This window comes from Grampus griseus (genome assembly GCF_964374135.1).
Source record: "Grampus griseus genome assembly, chromosome: 4".
Classification (NCBI taxonomy): Eukaryota; Metazoa; Chordata; class Mammalia; order Artiodactyla; family Delphinidae; genus Grampus; species Grampus griseus.
This window is the reverse complement of record NC_138997.1, coordinates 112868925-112890323: the sequence shown is the minus strand read 5'-3', so window position 1 is coordinate 112890323 and position 21399 is coordinate 112868925. Positions and strand designations below refer to the sequence as shown.

General features: G+C 44.4%; 1 protein-coding gene across 3 annotated transcripts in view; it reads left to right on the top strand.

Annotated features, from left to right (window-relative positions):
- Positions 1 to 5404: 5404 nt before the first annotated feature.
- The window catches only part of LEF1 (lymphoid enhancer binding factor 1), a gene marked incomplete at both ends in the record, with an annotated part of 116400 nt that continues 100405 nt past the window's right edge, over positions 5405 to 21399 (top strand). For all 3 annotated transcript variants that reach the window (XM_082653721.1, XM_082653722.1, XM_082653720.1), the window contains 3 exons: positions 5405 to 5617; positions 8042 to 8108; positions 9552 to 9685. In XM_082653721.1, coding sequence (XP_082509847.1) covers positions 5405 to 5617; positions 8042 to 8108; positions 9552 to 9685 — 414 coding nt within the window. The remainder of the gene's footprint in view (positions 5618 to 8041; positions 8109 to 9551; positions 9686 to 21399) is intronic.

The following is a 21399-nucleotide window of genomic DNA, read 5'->3' as shown; positions in this document are numbered from 1 at the left end:
ATTCCATTCCACTCTGGGGATCCCCAGACGTAACGCCGGCTTCTCTGTGCGGGGGCCCGAGTCCCCGAGGGGGGTTGATGGGGGTTCCCGTCGCGGAGCCGAGCGATGCGGGCGCGTGGCGGGGCTCTCTCTGGCCCGTGCCCCTCCTCTAAACCCACTCCGCGTCCGCTCGTTCCAGTCCTTGAACACCCCAGCTTGCCTCCTCTCCCTCTGGGCGCCCCCGTGACGTGAGCCCTCGCCTCCAGCTTGGCAGAGGGTCGGCCGGCCGAGCCCACAGACTGTAGGGTGGGGTGTGGCCCTCCCTCGTGGGCCGTGGGAGGGCTCCCACACCCACCCCAGCGAGACGCGGATCCCGCGCCCGGCCCGCCCGAGCACGGGAGATGCCACCGGAGGGCTCCGTGGGCGGACCCCGCGAGGCTGCGCGGAGGTGCGGGCGCCAAGGGGCGCCGGCCCCACGGAAGCCCGGCGTCCGCAGGCGGCCAGATTTGGGAACGACATTTTCACGGTCCCCTGAGTTCTCGGTTACCCCGGCGGGTGGGGGGTTGAGTTTGTTTGTCTTAGGAGGAAGCCAGAAGAGGCGGAAGAACCCCTGGGACACAAACTGCCGTTTCCCTCGCCATCCCCCCCTCCCCTTTCCGAGAAGTCCGTTAAACTGAAGATGCCCACAGCTTTAGTCCCCTGGTGACACTGGGGTGGGAGATCGGGGGTGCCGGAGTTCCATCCCTGGAATCACATTATTCGTTTTTCTAGTCCTTCACGCTTCTCTCTCTTCCAGCATTCTCTTCCGTAGGCCCCCGCCACCTCCTTCCTCTGGGATCCCACCAAAGTTGTAGCTGGGAGAGGGTCCAGGCCACACAAAGGGGGAGACCCGGAGCCCGGGCGGGGGGTTAGGGCTGAGGAGGCGGAGAGGGCTCTGAAGGGCACCGCGCTTTTCTCTCCTCCCTGTAATTAAGGACTCACTTGAGTGTCTGTAGCTGACTCGACTCGACAGCAAAATCCGCCCCCCACCCCCGGCGGGGAGGAGGGGTCTCCGGTATTGGTGTGGGTCAACCTCCTAGTTCCCCAGTCCGCACCCGCGGGGGCTGAACCGCGTTTACTCTGCGGGTTTCGAGAACCGTCTTTGCAGCCCCCTCTCCTCTGTTCCGGCTTGGAGTGGGCGTCTCGCCCGTCCACGCGCAACGCGGGGGACGACGCCCGGCGCAGAAGGAAGTGTTGATAGAAAACAAGTCACAGTTCGCTCCCAAACTAAACCCCAACCAACCAAAGCCACCAAAAGAGGGAAAACCAACAGCAAGCCAGCCAGCCCCTAGCAATTGTTTCACGGTCGGAATTAAATCACATCAAAACGCCCCCTGAAACCCACATCCTGAAGGAGTGAACCTGCAACAGCTAACCTCCAGTCGTTCGCCCGAGTTCACACGAACAACCTGCCTCTACATCCGAGGGAAGGGGGCGGCGGGCGGCGGTGTCTCTCCCGCTCCGCACCCATCACATCCCGGACCTTGCGCCCGAAGAGGCGGTTGCATATGTTAATAGCAGCCCTCGCGCGAATTAGAAGAGACCTCTCCGTGATAGAAATGCCTTTGCCAGGAACTTCACCGAACCTGTAGGGAGGGAGGAACATCTTCCCAGGGTTACTTCGCCCCTCCTGCGTCTCCCAGCTTTTTCCCCCCGGGAGAGGCAGACTTCACGAGGAAATGTCAATCTCCCTCCCAGACAAAGCTTTAAAAAAAAAAAAAAAAAAAACTTGAGTGAATGTCTTCTAGTCAAGCTCCTTTTAAGTGCACCTCGTCAGAAGATTTGCAGCAATGCTGAGGACAATCAGCCCACACCCCGCACGCCACGGGGAGGGAAAACAGCACGCACAGACAGTAAGGCGCTGGGTGATTTCGTTAGAAACAACGTTTCCAGAAGAGATGTTTGCCGCAAAATAGAGAACGCAGCCACCTACCCTCGGCCCTTCTAGTAAACAGTTCCCACTAGTTGTTGTTCCCCAAATTCCCATCTTCTCGAGCTCCTAACCTCCAGGACACCGGGAGCTGAGTTCCAAATGACTCAGGGAGTCCAGATAATTAACATGAAGGAGTAAATGGGATTCGAATTAGTTGCAACACTTTAACGGGGGGTGGGGGATGTAGGAGTCGTCATTTAATCTCTCTTTGGCTTCCAGAAAATACCCTCTGGCCATTCTGTGTGCCCCCCGCCCCCCGACAGTTTGATGAAAAGGAACGTCTACTCTGGCTGCTTTGGTGAAACTGCATTTTCCAGTTCTTTTTCTATCGGTCAAATTGGAGCATTTGTGGGAGGGCTTTTTACTTTGTTTTCCCATATTTCTTTTAGAACAGAGGGTATAAATGTCTGACATAGCTACGTGTTCACATCTCTGAGACATTACACTCACACTCGTGCATAACTTCAAGGGAAGTTGCGTAATGCTACCGACCCAAAAAATAAAATTGGGTTTTTCCCCATCTTTTTAGTATTGCCTTACACATTGTAGCAGATTATTCTTTTTGTTGTTGTTTTTCCTCTAAGGCATAGAACTGTCAGCTATTTACAGTGGATTTAATGTTTTACTCTTCCTGGCTCCCATCACTAGCCCTTTACTTTTACCTCAACCCCCCAGATAGAATTTATCGTGTGACTACTGGCCATGCTCTATGTGACCAATTGAACCCTTTAAATGATAGTTTTAAAAATTGCTTCCTAGTGAATTCCCATCTCTATCAAGTAATTATCAGTAAGTGACGTTTTGAGTGTTCATTTAGAGCACTGTTAAGGGCTTACTTATACGATGTCTAGCAGCATGCAAATTCCCCCTTAGGAAAAGAAGAGGGATCTTTGCATGACTATTCCTGTGTAGTACGGCTAAAGTCTGATTCTGTAATGTTTTCCCTATTTTCAGTTTGAGGGAGATGAAGACACGTTTCTTCCTGCCTCTTGTTTACTGTTCTGAGGTTTTACAGATGGCTACTGTATTGGGTATAATAATTTTGCCTGGATTTTTAACTGAGGGGGTTTGAGAGCCAAGGAATAAAATGTAATGTGTTTTCAAACTTCAGCTTCGTTTATACTGTAACTTTCACAAAGCATCTCCTTAAAAGTCCTGTCCTTGTACAAAATGCATCAAAGAGACGGTGGAGGCTGGGGAATTTTTGAGGTTGGATTCGGATTTGCATCTTCAAGGGTCTCTTTGAGCCCGCAGTCCGAGGTGCCAGAGACTGCCCTGTCCTCCCTCCTGCTACTGGCTTCACTCTCCTGGGTCCTTTTGCCTTTTCTTCCCCCTACTTGGGTTGTTTTTTCATTCTTTATGAGGTTCCCACACATCGTGGCATGTATCTTCGAAAATCCACGAGCGACCTGTAGCATAGCTCTCTGTGAGCATCCCATGGTAAGGATGTAATGAAAAAGATCTTGCTTAAAAAACGATAATTAAGATCCAGTCTTCAGTTTTTCCTTCCTCCTCCTATATTTCTCGGTAAGCCTGGAGGTTTTATTTTTGCCAGCATGTGTTCCCTTGTCCTTTTACAATGTATTTAGGAAAGCCACAACTCTTTCTTGTTCTTCTTGCTTCCTTTCTGTCTTATTAGTTGAGCAATGTGTTATGTTTTCCCCTTTTCCTTCTCTGTGTCCCCGATTCCCGCCTCATCCCCTCTGTCAGAGCATCTATCAATGTGGTGTCGATCACAGCTGCGGCGGCTTCTCTTTCATCTTCTTCCCACTGGTAGAGCAAGGGAGGGAGAGAGGGAGGAGGAAAGGAGGTGGGGGAGAGACTGGCAGAGGAAGGAGGGGGGTGGGTGGGAAGGGAACAAGGAAGAGACACTTAGATGATGAAGTTAAACCGTTGGGGCAGAGTTTCTTGTCAATTTCACGCGGGCAAAGCGTCTCTCTCGTGGGTTACAAGAAGCGCCGGGTCCTTCCTGCGCTCGCCAAGTTGCCTGAATCTTTCCTCTAGGCGCGCGCGCGCGCGCACACACACACACACACAAACACACACCCCAAAACCTAGGACTCGTCCTACAGGCTCTGGGGGAAAAAAAAAAAAGTCCTCAATCACCTCCTCCTTCTCGTCGTCCCCCACCTCCCCCCCTCCGCACCCCCCAGCGGGCAGCCAAGGAGAGCTGGAGGCGGGGGAGGGGAAGGGGAGGAGAAGCGACGCAAGAGGGTAGCTTTTCAGCGCCGCCGAGGCGCGGGAGGAGGAGAAGCGGCGAGGAGGCGCTGCCGCTCACCTGCGGGGCAGGGCGCGGAGGAGGGACCAGGCTGCGCGCTCTCCGGCTGAGGAGCTGGGACGCGCCCGCAGCCCCGCACGCGGCCAAGCTCGGGGCGTCCCCCTCCCCCGGGCCTGGCGAACCCGAGGGGTGAAGCTCTTTGCTTTGACAAGCGGTGCGGCGGAGGCGTGGAGAGCGGCGAGCAAAAGAGCGAGCGAGCCAGACTGAGGAAACTCGAGACGGGAACAAAGAGGGATCGGGTTTTGTGTGTGTGTGTGTGTGTGTGCGTGTGCGTGTGTGTGTGTGTGTATGTGTGTGTGTGTCGGCTCCCGCTCCCGGCAGAATCTTTTGGGTCCGAGGCCCCTGCTGTGACTCCTCGAGACCCAGCCGTGCCCTCCACTGCCGACTCCCTGCACTCGCCGACACAAACTTTATTCTTGGCAAACTTCTTCTCTTTCTCTTTCCCTCCTCCTACGCCCCCACCTTTTCCTCTGGCAGATTAAATGCTCCTGGAGACGGAAAACCGAAGCGAAAGGGAAGGAAATAAGAAGCTTTAAAACGGACATCTCCAATCCGGGTGGCTCTTTTTTTTTTTTTATCCTCCAGGAAGTGGACATTTCGTTATCTTCTGATTCTCTTTGCACCGCCTCTACTGGGACAAACGGAGCCGTTTTGCCTAGCTCCCTTCTTTTCTTGGAAAACAGACTCCCAGATCGGCATCTGGGAAAGCAAAGGTGGAGAGATTTGCGTAGAGACGCGCCGACGGACTCTCCACTGGCCTTTGGAGAGTCAAAACTCCTCCGGAACTGGCGTCCTCCGCGCGCAGACCCCGGAGACGCTGGGGGCGTGGGGCGGCCGCCCGGGCAGCCTAGGCTAGCGCGCAGCACAGACGCCCCCAGAGGCGCCAGCTGCTGCGGCCCTCGCATCCCTGTGTCTTTCGGCGTCGGGGACGGGCGCGGGCGTAGGTCTTTGCGGAGTGGGAAGGCACGGGCGGCCACCGGGGCGCGGGCGCCGCTGCAGCAGCTCCGGCTGCCGGCCGCCAGCCCGGCGCTCTCCAGCCCGGCTTCCGCCTGCTCTCCTTCCTCACGCATCCTTTCAATTCTCCTTCTCCTCCTCCCCTTTTCGTTGACCCCTTCTCTTTTCTGCTGTCGCCTGGGGTGCTCCCCCAGCGGAGCGGAGATTACAGAGTGGTCGGGATGCCCCAACTCTCCGGGGCAGGCGGCGGCGGTGGGGGGGACCCGGAACTCTGCGCCACGGACGAGATGATCCCCTTCAAAGACGAGGGCGATCCCCAGAAGGAGAAGATTTTCGCCGAGATCAGTCACCCTGAAGAGGAAGGTGACTTAGCCGACATCAAGTCTTCCTTGGTTAACGAATCCGAAATCATCCCGGCGAGCAACGGCCACGAGGTGAGCGGGCTGCTGCCCCGAGGTTTGAGAGGCGTGGCGGGTCCGGGGGAAGAGCAGAGAGGGAAGAAGGGAGGGAAGGCGCTGGAGAGCCTTGGCTGAAGGGTCCCGATTAGGTCTGCAGGGTGGGGGGATGGGGGCGGGTGGCTGGGCTCCTGGTTAGTGTTCTTTCTTTCTTTGTGTGTGTGTGTGTGTGTGTGTGTGGTGTGCTGGGAAACATTCCAAGTGGATCAGTTTTGGGGTTTGGTGACTTAAACCGTTGGTTTGCGGCCAGGAGAACCTGCCCTTAACCCATCATGTTTGGCCTTCGGACTTTTTAGTGGGGTTTAGGGAGTGCGATTAAAGCGAGTATGTCTGAACAACACTACTGAGAAGTTCTTCCGTAGGACGGAAAACAGAGTGCACCCGCTATCTTTCTCGGTAGATGTCTCTGCAAAAGTGCGTTAAACCACCAAAGGCTTAGGTAAAGGCGAGCAGAGGCACAGGCCCGAGGAAGGGGAGGCGGGCGTGGGCCGGGGACAGGCGGGGCGGTCCCAACCGCTGCGGAGCCGGCCGGCCGAGGGGGCGCGCGCCCGGGCGGCGGGGGCGGTTCGGGCGCGGGTCCTTTGGGCCGCTGGGGCCGGCTGCCAGCAGCCGTGGGCGAGCCGAGCCACCCCAGGGCGGGGGGGGCTCGCAGTACCGCCCGCAACACTAGCTTGCTCCAATCATCGCCACGTAAAGAAAAAAAGTACGCTTATATTTGGGGTTAGTTTGGGCCCGAATCAGGCCTTTAAATCTTTGCAGAAGAAGGGCGAGTCGGAGAGATGCAGCGGAAACCGGTGCACTCACTCAGGGGAGGGTGGAAAGCGCTTTATCAGATCTCCTGGCCGGCTGCGGGCGATAGCGATGGTAACCCGAGTAGAGTAAATAGAGACACGTGGGTGCTGGCGAGAGAAAGCCAGTGAGCAGGACCTCGCGGAAGGGCTATTTCAGGCCTCGCGGAGAGCTTCAGAAGTGGGGGGAGGGGGGGCGGATGGACCCTGATACCCGACACTCCACTGGCCACCCTTGTTCAACAACTGGGAAACTCTTTGGAGGAAATCCGGTAGAAAAGTCCTGACACTCAGATGATTTCACCAACGCTTTTTCCCTCCAAAGAAATTTGGAGGGTATATTCTTTTTCCTTAAATGGCATCCTTCTGCCCCCAAAAAGAAAGCGTGTGGTTTGGGGGCGGGGACATTTTGGGTTTTAAACAGTAAGTTTAAGAACACCTCAGAGTTGCCTTCTTTATCCCAATGGCAGGGGTGAGTACGCATTTTGGAAGCCCGGGGGCCTGGGTTCTAAGGGGAGCATAGGGGTGTTCTCCATACCCTGAGTCTTTCATCCCAATATGCCAATTAGGGGGGAACCTAGGGGTGGCCAGGGCACACCCAGCTCCACTTAAAAGATTTGTGACTGTGTGTATGGGGGGAAGGAGGCCAGTGGGAGGACAGATGTCCGAGGAACCAAATGACATCCAAAACATTCGAGGCCAAACTCATATTTGTAGAGCAGCCTTTTAAAATTTCTACCCCTTTTCCTCGTCCTTTCTTTTTCAATAAGTAAAGTTGCTACGCACTTCACATTTTCTAAATGTTTCTGCCTTGGGGAGAAGGGTGCTGCATTTGAAGTCCAGAGCTCCTATTAGGGCTCTGTTAATCTTTACCAGTGGTAAGTGGGCATGGGGCAGACCCAAGGAAGACAGTGAAGGGGTAATACCGCTGATTTGCAGGTGGTTGAGTCTGGGTGGATGATGGTTACCCAAACTGACATTAGCTGGGCTACCTTTTAGAAGTCTATAGCCCAATTTTCAAGTTTTCCTCCCTTTAACCACAGAACAGTTTACTTTTCTCTCGTAAGCTTGCACTGAGCCAGCCATGGTAGCTTATGAGGAGAAGAGCTCCTGCTGGGATTGGTTTGGGACAGTTGCCTAAGATCTCCATTTGTGAGTGATGGACTTGTTTTTAGTTAAATGTCATTTTCAGTTGCAAAATATTTCAGCCCACTGTTAATCAGCTCTGATTGAAGTAAACAGTGGTTGAAGAAGCCATCAAAATGATTAACGCTGCCGTTAACTCAAATTCTTGTCATATTAGGTATCCAAGTAGCCTTGTTGTGTTTTAGTAAACAGTGGTCAGAACAGCATATGGATTGTTCGCAAGTTTGTTTCTGTTGTTATTATCATTTATAGCTGGTAGTCCTGGGTAGATAATTTTCAAAAACACATGTTGAAAAGAGAAAGATTTCCCAGTACTCAGCCTTAGCCTATCCTCTTAGATTAATAAACAAGTAGATTGAGTTGCACCTGATTCTCCTCTTTTGCGTTACCAGTGGATACACACTTATATCATTATTGTCACAAACTCTAAAGTGATCTTTCTTTTGGGGGTGGGGATTCGTCTTGTTAGGTGGCCAGACAAGCACAAACCTCTCAGGACTCCTACCACGACAAGGCCAGAGAACACCCTGATGACGGTAAGACGCTAATTCTATCTCTCCCAACCTTAACATTTAACGTGTGCAATTTGTGAATGTAGGTATGTTTTGCTATTTTTGTTTGCATCCAAGAAACTCGAATCATATGTGATAAGACTGTGCCTGTGTTTTAACAAAATGGGAAAGAAAACCCGGGAAACTTATTGCTTATCACTAATGTATAGTTACATAATTTAAAAACTGAATGATTTAGGGGCTTTTGAATTTCTGTTGGCTTCCAGATTCTTTGTGGAAGAGAAATGTCTATAATTAGTTTTCTCATTTTACCTGAAGTTCTAATTGTAGATCTTTACTATTTTTTCCTGCATTGTTATAAAGAGTGACAGTCTACACCAATTTATTTTCCAACAAGAATAGTTTCAAATGGGCTTTCATTTGTGAAATTGCTGTTTCTTGTTATAGCGAGAAGGCAGGCACTGTATGCGCAGACTAAATATGGCTCCGTAAAGAAGACTCTAACTTGTAAAAATATAAAACGTTATTCTTAAAATTAAGAACTATGCATATGGAACGTGATAGACTTTCTCCCCATTGCCGATTCTTGCTCAAAACTGTAAAAATTCTACATATTTTTTAAGATTTAAGGAGAACTCCATGTGACTTTAAAAGAATCTGTAATCTTTAGGGTTCCCTTGTTGAACAGTCTACATTTCTGTTCTCCTTTAATTACTTACAATTGGCCTGACCAGAATGAGGTGTTCGCATATACAATATGTCAGCTAGGGGAAGAAGAGAAGAGAACTATAATATCAGGCTTCCTTCTGAGCTACAAAGTAGTCACACAGATTAAAGAGAAGAAATGTATACAGTGAACAAACACACATTTCTTTACCAGAGTGATGTAAGTATGGCACATAAAATTAAGTCTCCTGTAGTTAATCCTTCATAAATTTGGGTAGTTGCCCATATGCTAGATACAGCTTGCTCCCTCAGTAAAAATCTAGAAATTTTCCAGAAATCTAGAAGCACAGGTAGAATTTTTGAGTTTGCCAGTAAGATGGAGCATAACTTCAAGTGTATAAATACATACGTGTGGGTATAGCTGAATGGCCTAGTATATTTATATTACAGCTTTGTGTCTTCTTTCATGTGTCTGTATTTCTTAGTCCAGTTTGTTAGTATTAGAACAAATTAAGTTAGATGGATAACACTTATTTTTGTAAAAACACCAGTAACAAACCAGTCAGTAGTGGCAATAAATTGAACCACATGTTTTTCAAACATCTGGTTCACTGCTAAGCCATTTAAGGGAATAAATACTGTCAATCTAAAATAGAGCATAATAATCCAGTTACAATACTTCGTAAACAAATCTCTTATGTAAGGTGTGATTTGAAGCAGTACTATTAACTTTTCAATGAAAAGTACAGTGATATAAAAAGGAAGTCAAAGCACATTTGATTGTTCCTTGCATTCTCTCAGGAAAGCATCCAGATGGAGGACTCTACAACAAGGGACCCTCTTACTCGAGTTATTCCGGGTACATAATGATGCCAAACATGAATAATGACCCATACATGTCCAATGGATCTCTTTCTCCGCCCATCCCGAGAACAGTGAGTAACATGCTGATGTTGCAGATTATTTCAGAAGTGTAAATTAATTTGTATTTTGGCAAAATGTTTGTTTTTTTAAAGACACTGGAAATGCTTTCATTATGTGTGACCAGTCGTTGCTAAATAAGACCTGCTATGAGGAATGGCTGCCTCACATACAATATTGCTACTTTTGATGTTTTGCACTTGGAATTTTAGCTTTGGGGGTATTGGTTAAGATAATAAAAAACAGATCACGAGCTATCGTGGAATCATTGAATTTAAATCAGCAAATTCATGATTTTATGAGTATTTTGCTTTCTACTCTGATGAGAGAAATTGATTTAATCTTTCAATTAACTAAGTGCTGTATGTCTTTCATTGCCCATAAGCTATGTAGAATCAGAACTCCTCTGGCTTATTTGGAGCTGAATATTGGAAATGTTACGTCAGCTTTTAAAACAGTGTCTCATTTTATTGTGTTAGCTAACGTTTCTTTAAAATCAGTTTGGGGGTGGGGAGGAATGAGCTATTTTTTGCGTTATTGTCAATTGTTAAGAAAGTATCACTTGAAGATAATTCTAATGAAAATTGTTCTTTTTTATCTCGGGGTTCAGTTAACTTTCAAGTTTTAAAAATCCAGTGGCATTATAGCTGCTTTACACATTATGCATAACATGGAGACCTCATTTATATAGTAAGAAAACAGCTAAAGGGTTACCTCTGTAGTACATGAATGTGAAATGTGCTGGTGATGGAGTTCTCCCTGAGATTTGTCTCTTCGTAGGTAGTGATGGGTTTTTATTGCTCCGTCAATATATATACCTTCTTTCTGGCCTCACTCTCCCTCAACCACCCAAACCCCAATGAAAAACATGTATATTTGGGTGTTGAGGATGAGGGTTTCAGTCTAACTGGCCCTCCCGCGAGTCAATCTAGGATTATAAAATGGAACCTGTAGTCTTTGCCTTATTAGCTCAGTGCTTTCACCAAGTGAAAAAAAAAAAATCAGTCACAGACATCTGGGGGCAAGTACTATCACTGATACCTCAGTGGACAGAATCTGGGAGCCATGAGATACTACAGAGTAGGAGAGAGGAATACCTCCTAATCAGTCATCAACAAACAAGAGTATTTATGGTTATCTTGATTACCTGTGGCCCTCAACTATTGAAGCGATAGATCTATGAAATACAACCACTTTATGCGGGCACTGTAATTTAGAAGTTATAATTTTTTCCCACAAGTTCCAAAAAGATATGTGACCTTTTAAGTAGGGAATGAGATTTTTCTAATTTGCATATAGCAGATAAAATGGAGATCTTGGAAATCTTGTGATGGTTGTTATAGGAAAGAGCGATTTCACATTTTAAAAGGCTTTTCTAATACTTAATGATAGAAATGTGTGTGTGGTACATATAAATCTCTTATCTAAAAGGTGAATGAACTAATAAAAGCAAATATGGTTTTTAACATTCAGAGACCACCCAAATAAATGCTTCTGAGTCTTAAAATTTGTAGGAGACTTTATATTGTTGAATTAAATATGCGTACATTCAGATATTTTAAAGTTGGGCTGTTTTTCTTTTGTTGATGTTTTGGAGGGGAGGGGGAGGAGACTATGTTTTAGATAGGGAATAATTGAAGATTTCTGCTGAAGCCTTTTTAGAACAACAAATCAAATTACAGTCTCTGACTTGGTAACAATAGAAAATAGCTACCAAAATAATCTTATACTTTTAGGCTGTGTACACAGTTAATGCTTAATAAGTATTTGTGGAATTTATTCTTTAGCCACTTCTCCTTTCAAAGCAATAATTTTTAAAAAGTCAGTATAATTAAAGTCTATTGATATTTATAAATTATTCCTAAGAATACTGAAAATTAAGCTTCTCTTCCTCTTTAAACCAGCATTTTTACCCCCTCAGTATACTAATCATTTTAAATTGTTAGAATGGAAAGTATTTATTGTTAGTGTATGTATTAAAATTCTGAGGTCAGTGAATTGAACAGTCATTCATTGTTTGGGAAAGATTTGTGGCCAGAATAAATGTTGGTGGGTGTAGAGTGGAGGAAAGGGGTGTGGTCAGGAAACAGTTACCTTACCCTCCTATCTGCTGCGTTGCTTTATTCTGTTACATTTTAGAACACATTTATTTTAGGCACCTTTCTTGGGATATTCTGCAGTTTGCACAATTTGAGAAGCTTTTCAGGTTTAACCACGAGACAATGTTCAATTTTTTTCTTTTAGGGTCTGACCGAAGTGAGTTGAAATCTTTGGTTTTTAATAATTAACAGCTGTTTTTAGTGTGTCTGAGACCCAAAACACTTTAACCGGAAGGCAGCCCCTCCTCTTTACCCGTAACCACACTTCTGCCTCTTTCTCTTTAACTCTGTCCTTAGTAGGACTGAGTGTTTGTGCAACTGACATCCACAGTGATAGGTTTGCATCTAGGGTGTCAGGAGTCAGGAGCAGGGTGACCATTTGGGTTTGGGCTTTGCCTGGGAGCAGTCCCCTGTCAGCCCTGTTACTTGGATTTGCATTACAAACAACTGCTTGTTTACTGTATCTGCTGCCCTCAGGTGTTAGGATTAGAAAAACATCTGGGGGTGAGGGAGGGCCCTGACCAGCCCTTCCCCACACAGAAACTTCTGTTCACATGTAACTGCAGATGATCCAACTGGCACGCACAGAAATGTTTCTGCTGGTGGCTCATTTGAACAATTCTATTATGTGTCTGCTCTTTTTTAGGCAAACACTGGCCCATGTATGCTCGCACAGCTTTTACCCATGGCCTAAATATAGTATTACCTACACAGGAGAACCACCTTTGCCAATCGAGCTTTTTTTCTTTTTTTCCATCTGAAGGGAAATTTTAATCGGCTAATTACATCCTTCTAGGACAGAAATTCTTAGAGGTGTGTCTATACCAGAAATCTTGTGAGGGTGTTTCATAGAATTTTAAATAAGACTTCTTGGTTCAGATAAATTGGGCCTAGCAAGAAAGCACCTGTAATAATGACACTTTTGGTGTCATGAGTTCTTAAAGCACAGTAAACCTTGGCTTGAGGTGGTCGCCTTCATCGAGTGTGAGAGGATGCAGGAGCCTTTGAAATATTTCAGAGCAAGGGCCCTGGAGAGTTTATTAAAAGCATACTCCGAAGACTTTCTCCGAGTCTTATTTATGAAAATCCTTGGAGGCCAATGGTAACGTATTAAAAGGAAAAAATAGTTCTTTGCCTCCTGCGCTGGGTCCTGGCACTTGTGTGCCTGAATACTGTGTGACAGTGAGCTCGGCTGGCGTTACATAGTGAAAGTTCCCATTGGCCTCATGCACTGTGGTTATTCATCTTAGGTGTCAAACTTCCATTTGTCCCTCATGCAACCCAAATGTTTAGCACCTCTCTCTGAAGAGAAACATCTCATTTCTCTTTAGCTGCTCAAGGGAAAAGCAGCAGACTTAGCTCAGGAAGCGTCAGCAAACGTTGCAGCTCGGGTCACACCAACCACAGTAACACCTGGCCAGGATAGTACTGCAGACTGCATCGTTTGTTTCTTTGTGATCTGAGGATGGATTTTTAGGTGGGAAAGGAAGATGTTTCTGTTTGAATTTCATCTTTCTTATTTTTAGTAGACATTGCTATTAAAATGTTTCAGGGTTTTTTTTTTTGTTGTTGTTATTTTGAGCAACTCAGTTCTATTGTATGGTTTTTACCTGAAGGGAATCAACGTTTTGATTTTTGATGAACAGAATTTACCTATTATAACTTTGTCTTAACCTCCCCCGCCCATGTTTGTATTTGCTTACAGTTAAAATTAGATTTTTGCCATTGTTCACATCTGGAATTAAGGAAGTAGGTGGACATGTCTAATCAGTAAGCTTACACTTATCCAGCTGTCCATCACACTGCTACTTGGCTGTGAAAATAATCACAGAAACAATAATCAATAGGGAGACTATGGCTTCTTAATTCAAGGGTACAGGGAGACTATAGCTTATGTTTTGAGCAAAAATTTTAAGTGTTTTTTCACTTTACTGCAAGGAGCTACTTCATTTGACTTACTAATAAATTATTTTAAATTTTCTAATCTAAGTTGTGTACTTTTTGAAGCTAAGTATATTAAATTTTCCTTTTACCTCAAGTTCAGGAGAAGTTAAGTTTTAGAAAGTATATTCTATCTCAGATTTGACTGTGATGTCAGGAGAATGTGTGGGAAAGTTCCTCAGGGCCCCAAACTCTTCTGTCTGATTCATCTTTTATTTATTTATTTTTTGCCACACCACATGGCATGTGGAATCTTACTTCCCCAACCAGGGATCGAACCTGCACCCCTTGAATTGGGAGTGCAGAGTGTTGACCACTGGACTGCCGGGGAAATCCTTGTTTGATTCATCTTAATTGTACTGCTACAAAGTTGGGAAAGGACCACAGTCAGAATAACTGGGAGTGATTGCCATTTCCCCTTCAGATAATTTAGAAATCTTATGACCGAATGGCATGCTAATTCAAGTGTCCTGGGAGCCCATGCTACCTGTGACCCTTCGGGAGCTAATACTGCCCTTGCATGACTGGTACTGCACAAGTGTGATCCTTCGTTGATAGATTTTTCTGAAATGACCCTAGAAATTTCTTGTTCATTCATAAAGATATGAGAACAACCCAGTTTCATTACAACAAGACCATTAAGCCAACCTGCAGAAAATCTTGCTCTTTGAAATACCCCCTTCCCCTGCCCCCTTACAGGTCCTGGACTTGGCTCTCATCAACCCAACTGTTTTGATCCATTTCTGTCTTGCAGACTGACTCTTGTAATTCCAACAGGACAGAGTAAGGGCCTCATAAATGGGTCTATCTGGACTCGAACTTGTTACCTCACAAGTATTCTTCCACAGTATCAACTGAGAAATTTTTGCAACTTTTTGAGTCTTGTTTTGTTTTTAACTAATCCTGTTAGTTCTTTAGGCAGAACTGTTTGTGGTTTATGTGACTGACATTTTTTTAAGCAGTTAGACCATTCCATTCCTCTCTGACTCCCCTCGTTCCTTGTTTACGTATTATAGACAAAATCGGAATTTTATAAAACTGGTTTCCCTGTGATTTCAAGATAAACTTGAAGTTTAAAGAGAAAATGTGTCAGCACTGTCCATGGGCGGGCAGAAAGGCACATATGTTTTATTCCCAGGCAAAGGTAGAGCTCAGCATTATATAGGTGCCACTGTCATGGGACTGAAGTTTTTTAAAAAGAGGGTATTCATTTAAACTTTGTATCTTTAAAGTTATTACTTCAGTCATTATGCCAAACTGAGCCAGTCTGTAGAAAGCTAATACTGTGGCAATCAAGGGACTTAGTACTGCTTTGTGCTGTCCCAGCAGGTCCTTACTCATTTGGAAAAGGCAGCCATTGGACTTTATTTAAATAATTTTTAAAATATATTTTAGATTGGTGATCACTTTTTAAATATTAATTGTGACCTCGTGAAGTTCCTGTAGGAACTGTAGACTCTGCTGTAAGCTTTGAAGTCACTTTAAGCGTATAAATTATCAGTCTATAAGATTTGGAGGCACAAAGCCCGAAAATGGCCTGGAGACCAACAACAAAGATGAGCAAGGGGAGAGATTGAATGCACCAAAAAGGAGAGTCAGGAGTTGAGCAGAGGATGGATAGGGAACAGGGATTGCTAACTCCCAGCTTCTGATAATCTAGCCAATCTAGCTGGGACTATTTGCAGACTATTATCAGAGGCTGTTCAGAGGACTGTAAAGTCTCTGTAAAGCAGTACATTTATACACAATACCCATTCTAGCCAAATCTCTAAGCCTGCTGAAATTATCCACTTGCTATATGTAGATCAGTATAAAGCTCACTGAAGAACGTTACTTGCTTGCCTTCAATCCGTACAGGGAAAACTGCAAGGGCATTACAGCGCGAACAAGAGTTTAGGTTACCTGTCCTCTTTCCCGCGTCTGTAGGAGAAGTATGACTGGCAGAGATGTTGCATCACAGAGGGTCTAGAAATGAATTGTAATTTTGCAGCTAACCGGAGGCAAGTAGACTCTAAAAAAACCTTTTGATTATTGACCGTTGTTTCTAGCTATGCCCACGTACAATACTGTATGGAACTTGGTGACAGTTCTGCAGAATCAAGTTTTGATCTTAGTCATGGTAATTTACTGTTGCTGTTATGTTCGCTTTAAAAAGGAAGCCTGTTACTACTTTACTCAATATAGAGAAAGGTTGAATGAGGGGTGGACAAAGGGAAGGTACGATAACGTAAAAAGAGGGATGGCTCTAGTGTAGTTTTAATTTTCTCTTATTATTGTCAGCTGAATGAAACAGTTACCAAAACTGTTAAAAGCTGACACAGAAAAATATTTTTATAAATCCTTTTTTTTTTAAATCCTGAAAAGTTTTGCAATAAAGCCTATTAACTGTGAATGATAGTTGATCGGGGACGACTGATGAACTAGGAGATAGTTATATGTCATGAGTAGCCTAGCACAGGATAGACACTTCAGTAGATTTGCTGAATAAATAATGTTGTAGAAACTTTTCATGTATTTCTGGGGATATTTCCAAAGGATCTGTCTTTATTCAACCAAACGCTATATGAAAAGCAAAATCTGAAAGTGTCTGCTAAATAAATCCTTAGTATTTTATTATTTTACGTTTTCTCTGATTTGTTGCTTCAGTGGGAAAGAAAAAAGAGCATTAGACCATTGTCTTTAATGAGGAAGTCAGAGTCCTTCAGAATGTTGTTTCCGAGTAACAGCTGAAAACAGTCAGCTGGAGAGCTCGCTGCTAGAGTGAAAAAGAATGGGATTTGGTCCTCATTTGAGGACTGATCATAAGAAGTACTTATCTCTTACTTATGTCCTAGAAACCTGATTGAAGAAGAAGAGGTGATAGAAACGCTTTTTTCAGAAGGGTGCTTGAGATGGAAATAAAATAATAAAGAAGCAAACCATCTTCAATTTTGTTTCTGTATCGTACGGTTAATGCTTCTCAATTCATTTTTATTCTTTCCCAGGTAGAAAGGACATTTCTTTTTTCAGTAACACTTGAGGTATTTTGAGATATTAAAAAATTCTGCATGTTCTTTTTAAATACGTATGGTAGCATCAGCGCTGACTCTTCTAGGCCAGTGTGTGTTGTAAATTGATTATATTCTTCAGCAATGTGGAGAGCAGAACTTTTGAGTCTGTATCAGGCAGAGGTAGGGATCCTCCTGTGAAGCCTGGGCCTGTGGAGGAGGGAAGTCCTAGGCAAGATATCAAAAGGTCTGGGGTCTAGACCCACGTCCATCACTCTCCCCCAAAGCCTTGGGAAGGTACCTGACCTCTATCAGAGTTTGTTTCCTTGTTTATCGTGAGGCATGTTAATATCTGGTTGCCTACCTTATATGGTGGATGTACAGTTCAGATGGCACAAAGCCTGTGAAAGCATTTGGTTTTTTAGCTATGGGAGCAAAGCAGAAGTCTCAGATGGCGTACGCCCTCATGCCCACCTGGTAGGAATTCTGTCACAAGAGGTGTTTGACTGTATCCAAGAAGCTCCTGAGAAAGGGGAGACATTTTTGGTTCTTACCATGGCCCCATGCAGGCCTGGAAATTGGACACTGGGTCAAGGCCTTACATTAACTTTTAGAAAATATTAGCATAAAATAAAAGTTTTGGGAATTGTCATTATATTCTTTACAGAGACAGCTTTCTCCTCTTGGGCTCTTTTTTCTCTCGCAGCTGTTAGGAGAGCACCTGATTTTCTTCTACTAAGGGAATGAGATGTGTGAGGGAATGGATTTCTAAATTTAAGATTTGTTTAAAAATCTCATATCCTTCTAACATTTGATATGAAATTGACAGATAACTTAACTCCTTGGATGGGGGTAGTAATTGATTTTTATTTAGGAAACCTTTTTTTCCTTAATCCTTTAGCAGCTGGGTTTCTTTTCTCCACTGCAAACATTATATAGAGAGGAGATTTAAGAGCCGCGTGAATGTAGAGGACGATAGGAGAGTTATTCTTTTCCCCCTTCAAATTTTCTTCTGACTTAAGTCTTTCGAGCTTTCGTGGCATCTAAAAAAAATCAGGTCCAAGGGGGGATATGTTGGCCAGGCAGCAGAGAGAAATCAGTGTTTTTCTAGTCTCGTTGGAAAATTACAGCTTTCATCCTTTCAAGACTTTTCTTTTTCTTTCAGTAAAACTCAGTGAATGTTAAATATATTTCAGTGTGGAGTTAGCTTTCTTGGTAGACTTCTTCAGTTTTAAACATCATGTATTATACCTTGTAATAATTATGGACACGTATCATCTTGGCACACTAGTTCATATGACTTGGACCAAAGGAAAAAGGTATTGTGGTCTTATCTCAAGTGTGTTAAACATTGTCTTAGACCCCAATACTTAAGATTTTTTAAAGTCTGAAACAAAACCAGGAGTACCAAAGTAAAAACTGTTTACCGTTTACTACAAATGGGCTAACCAGTTAAGTATCTGGCAGGGTTAGGAAAAGAATCAAGTCTCCCAGACATTGCTTGAATTGGTTTTTACTCTTTTTTTTTTTTTTTTTTTGGTATATGTTAAAAGTTTAAAATTAAAACTCAAGAAATTCTTTTGAAAGGGAAAACAATTAACTTTTTTTTTTTCTTTTTTAACTACTGTCATGCGCCAGGTGCTGTGCTAGGCAATTTACGCGAATGGAAACTGTGGTTGGGTGTAGTAATCTCCATGCTGAAAAGAAGGGCCCATCCTCAGGGGCAGCAGGAACCTGCTTCAGTTTAGTAAGTGACAGAGTCACTGCCCTTCCCTTCTTAAGGTCTGAAGACTTGTTTATTTTCATAAAAAATGACCAAATTTGCCTTTCAGAACATAAAACACTTATTAAATGAATCATAATGTTGATTAAATGTAAAGCAAAAAGTTATTATTTTGAAGATTTTGTTGGCAACTTCTTTTCAGTAATGCTTATCTATTTTTTATGAAAATAAAAAGAAAATACTTTCATTTAAAAAGCAATACACTAGAAAACTCAGATGAGCAAAAGGAATAGCAAATATTAAATTCTTAGGGTCCTGCCGTCAGAGATGATCTCGAAACTCGCCATGCAGCATTTTAGACCTCTTCCTACGCACATTTAGAAATACACATAAACACACGTAAGTATATGTTATACATGCATGGTAATGGAAACATAATATACCATTTTGTACTTGCTTTTTTCCCACCAGTATACAGTGGATATCTTCTGTAACATCATTTTTAATGCCTGATTTATTGCCTAATTTATTTAATCAGTTTTGTTGGTAAGACATTTAGGTGGTGTCACTTTTTTTTCCTCTATCTTAAGCAACATTGTGATGCAATGCATATTTTCTAACTACATCTTTGCGCAAATTCTGTTTCCTTGGAATGAATTGCTAGAAGTGGAATTGTAGAGTCAAAGGCAATGAATGCACCTTTTTAATTTGGGGGTAACCCAACATTGCAATTTAACCTTAAAAAAACATTTGAAGTCAGTATTTAGAAGTATCACTTGACTACATTCATATTTGGTTATGGTTGGTGTCATGCCTTCTCCTAGTCAAGAGTCAGTCCAGCAATAGACAAGAAGCTGGACAGACGGGGAGCAGAATGTCAACTTCATTATTAATAAGGCTGGATTGGAGAACGTGGCTTGAACCGTGACACGAATTTGGACTTCCTTTGACTTGCCCAGATGGAACACACCACTAAGTCACAGGCCTCCCTAACAGGGGCAGGGAGCTTACGTCCTATAGAACTGGAGACGAGAACAAACCCACGCAAGCTGGCCCCAAGAGGGAGAACAAAGGGTCAGACCGTCCTTGCCCAGTTCTTTCTCCAGATCACCAGAGATGAGTCGCTTTCCTTTGTGGAAAGTGAGTGAGGGGGTGGGAGAGACAAAGGCTGCAGCCGCTGCCAGGCTAGGGAGGAGGGGCGAAGGAGAGTGTGTTTATCTCCTTAGTCATAATCCCTGATCAGACCGAGAGCCGGGACAGTGGTGAGACGCGCGTGCGTACACGACGGGAGCTACAGCGGAGCACTGCGTTTGGGGTCTGAAGATCTAGATGTCGGGGTCTGCTAGTGACCGGCTGCAGCCAGCTACCTCCTCTCTGGACCTTGATTTCTTCACCTGCAACATAGACTGCCACCTCGTCTACTTATGAAAGTACCTGGCACTCTGCATTAGTAGTAGTGTCTGTGGAAGGCGGACCAACTGCATCCGAATTTACTGGTATTCTTATTCAAAAGGCAAATATGTAGGTCCTTCTGCAAATGTCCTGAACCAGAAGCGACAAGCAGGACATAACACGTACCACGTACACTTTTAACCAGGTACTTTAGCGATTCTTACCTACAGTAAGGTTTGAAAAAACACTGATCAAGTAGACATTCAATAATTTAATTCACTTGGGCTTAGATATCCCAAGTGACTCGCACACCTAGAAAGCAGTCAGGCACTTTGGCCCCAAAGCTTACTTTCTCTCCACTCAGCTCAGTTCAGCGCTATGCCTCATGGAGACCACTGGCACCCTGCTCACTTCTAGTCAGACCTCAGGGGGTTTCCCATAACCCACATTCTTTGGCATTATTTTCAAAGCTTTATGCAATCTGGAATCATCCACCTTGCAAGCCTTGCCTCCTTACCACCAGACCCTGCAGCTTACGATTCAGTGACATTTCCAGACCTGCATCCTAAACGCTTTCCCAAATCCCTGTCTTCAGGTAATTACAGCTTGGTCTCCCTGAAATGCCCTGCTCCCTCTTCCCTGCCAGCACAGTCTTGTTCCTCCTGAAAGATCCAGGCTAAATGGTACCTCATGAAGTTCTGATTGCACTACCAGTTAAGACTAAGTGCTCTCTGCTGTGGGTTCCCACAGGACCTTCTTCATAACCGTTACCACATCTTATAATCATTGGTTGTCTCCGTGTCTTTCTGTCTCACTGTTAGTTCCTTTAGGATAAGGAGCTTGTCTTACTCATCTCTGTTGCTCACAGCCTGTTATACTACCTGGCATAGAGCAGGTTACTCCACGGATATTTGTGGAATAAATAGAGCAGAAAATTTTAAAATTCATTAACATAGGGCAGTGACACCAGATATCAATCTATATTTAAATGGAGACACTTTAATAAAATATAAGCTAATACAGAATCACAGACCTGAATTGAGCTTAGAAATTATCTGAGCATTAAGTATAATCCATGGGATAGAATTAGCTATTAGTTTTGAGTATTTAGTAAGTGCCAGGACCTGTTCTGAGCACTTTATGTATATTAGCTCATTTAATCCTCACAATAACCCAGTGATATCCCCAGTATCCCCATTTTACAGATGAGAAGACTGAGGCATGAGGAGGTTTGAGCAACTGAGGCATAGGGGCCATGGAAGTGGTTAAGGACCACTGTAAGACCAGACCAAGAAATGCTTGGTCAGATAAAGTAGTTAATTTGCCAGGATATACAGCTAGTAAGTAGTGGTACCATGCTTGGACCAGGCCTTGACTCTCACTGCAGGGTGCTTTCTGCAACTTCAGTTTTCATTGCCATCACTGCCACTGGTACTCAGAAGATGCTAGATGATTGTTGAATCAGTGAATTTCTCATCAGGAAGATGTAAATGATTCTTAATCTATATGGTATTTGCAAGCATAAAATAAAATAGTATATGGAATTATAAATGTCTTTAACATTATGTTTGGTAGTAATAGCTGTG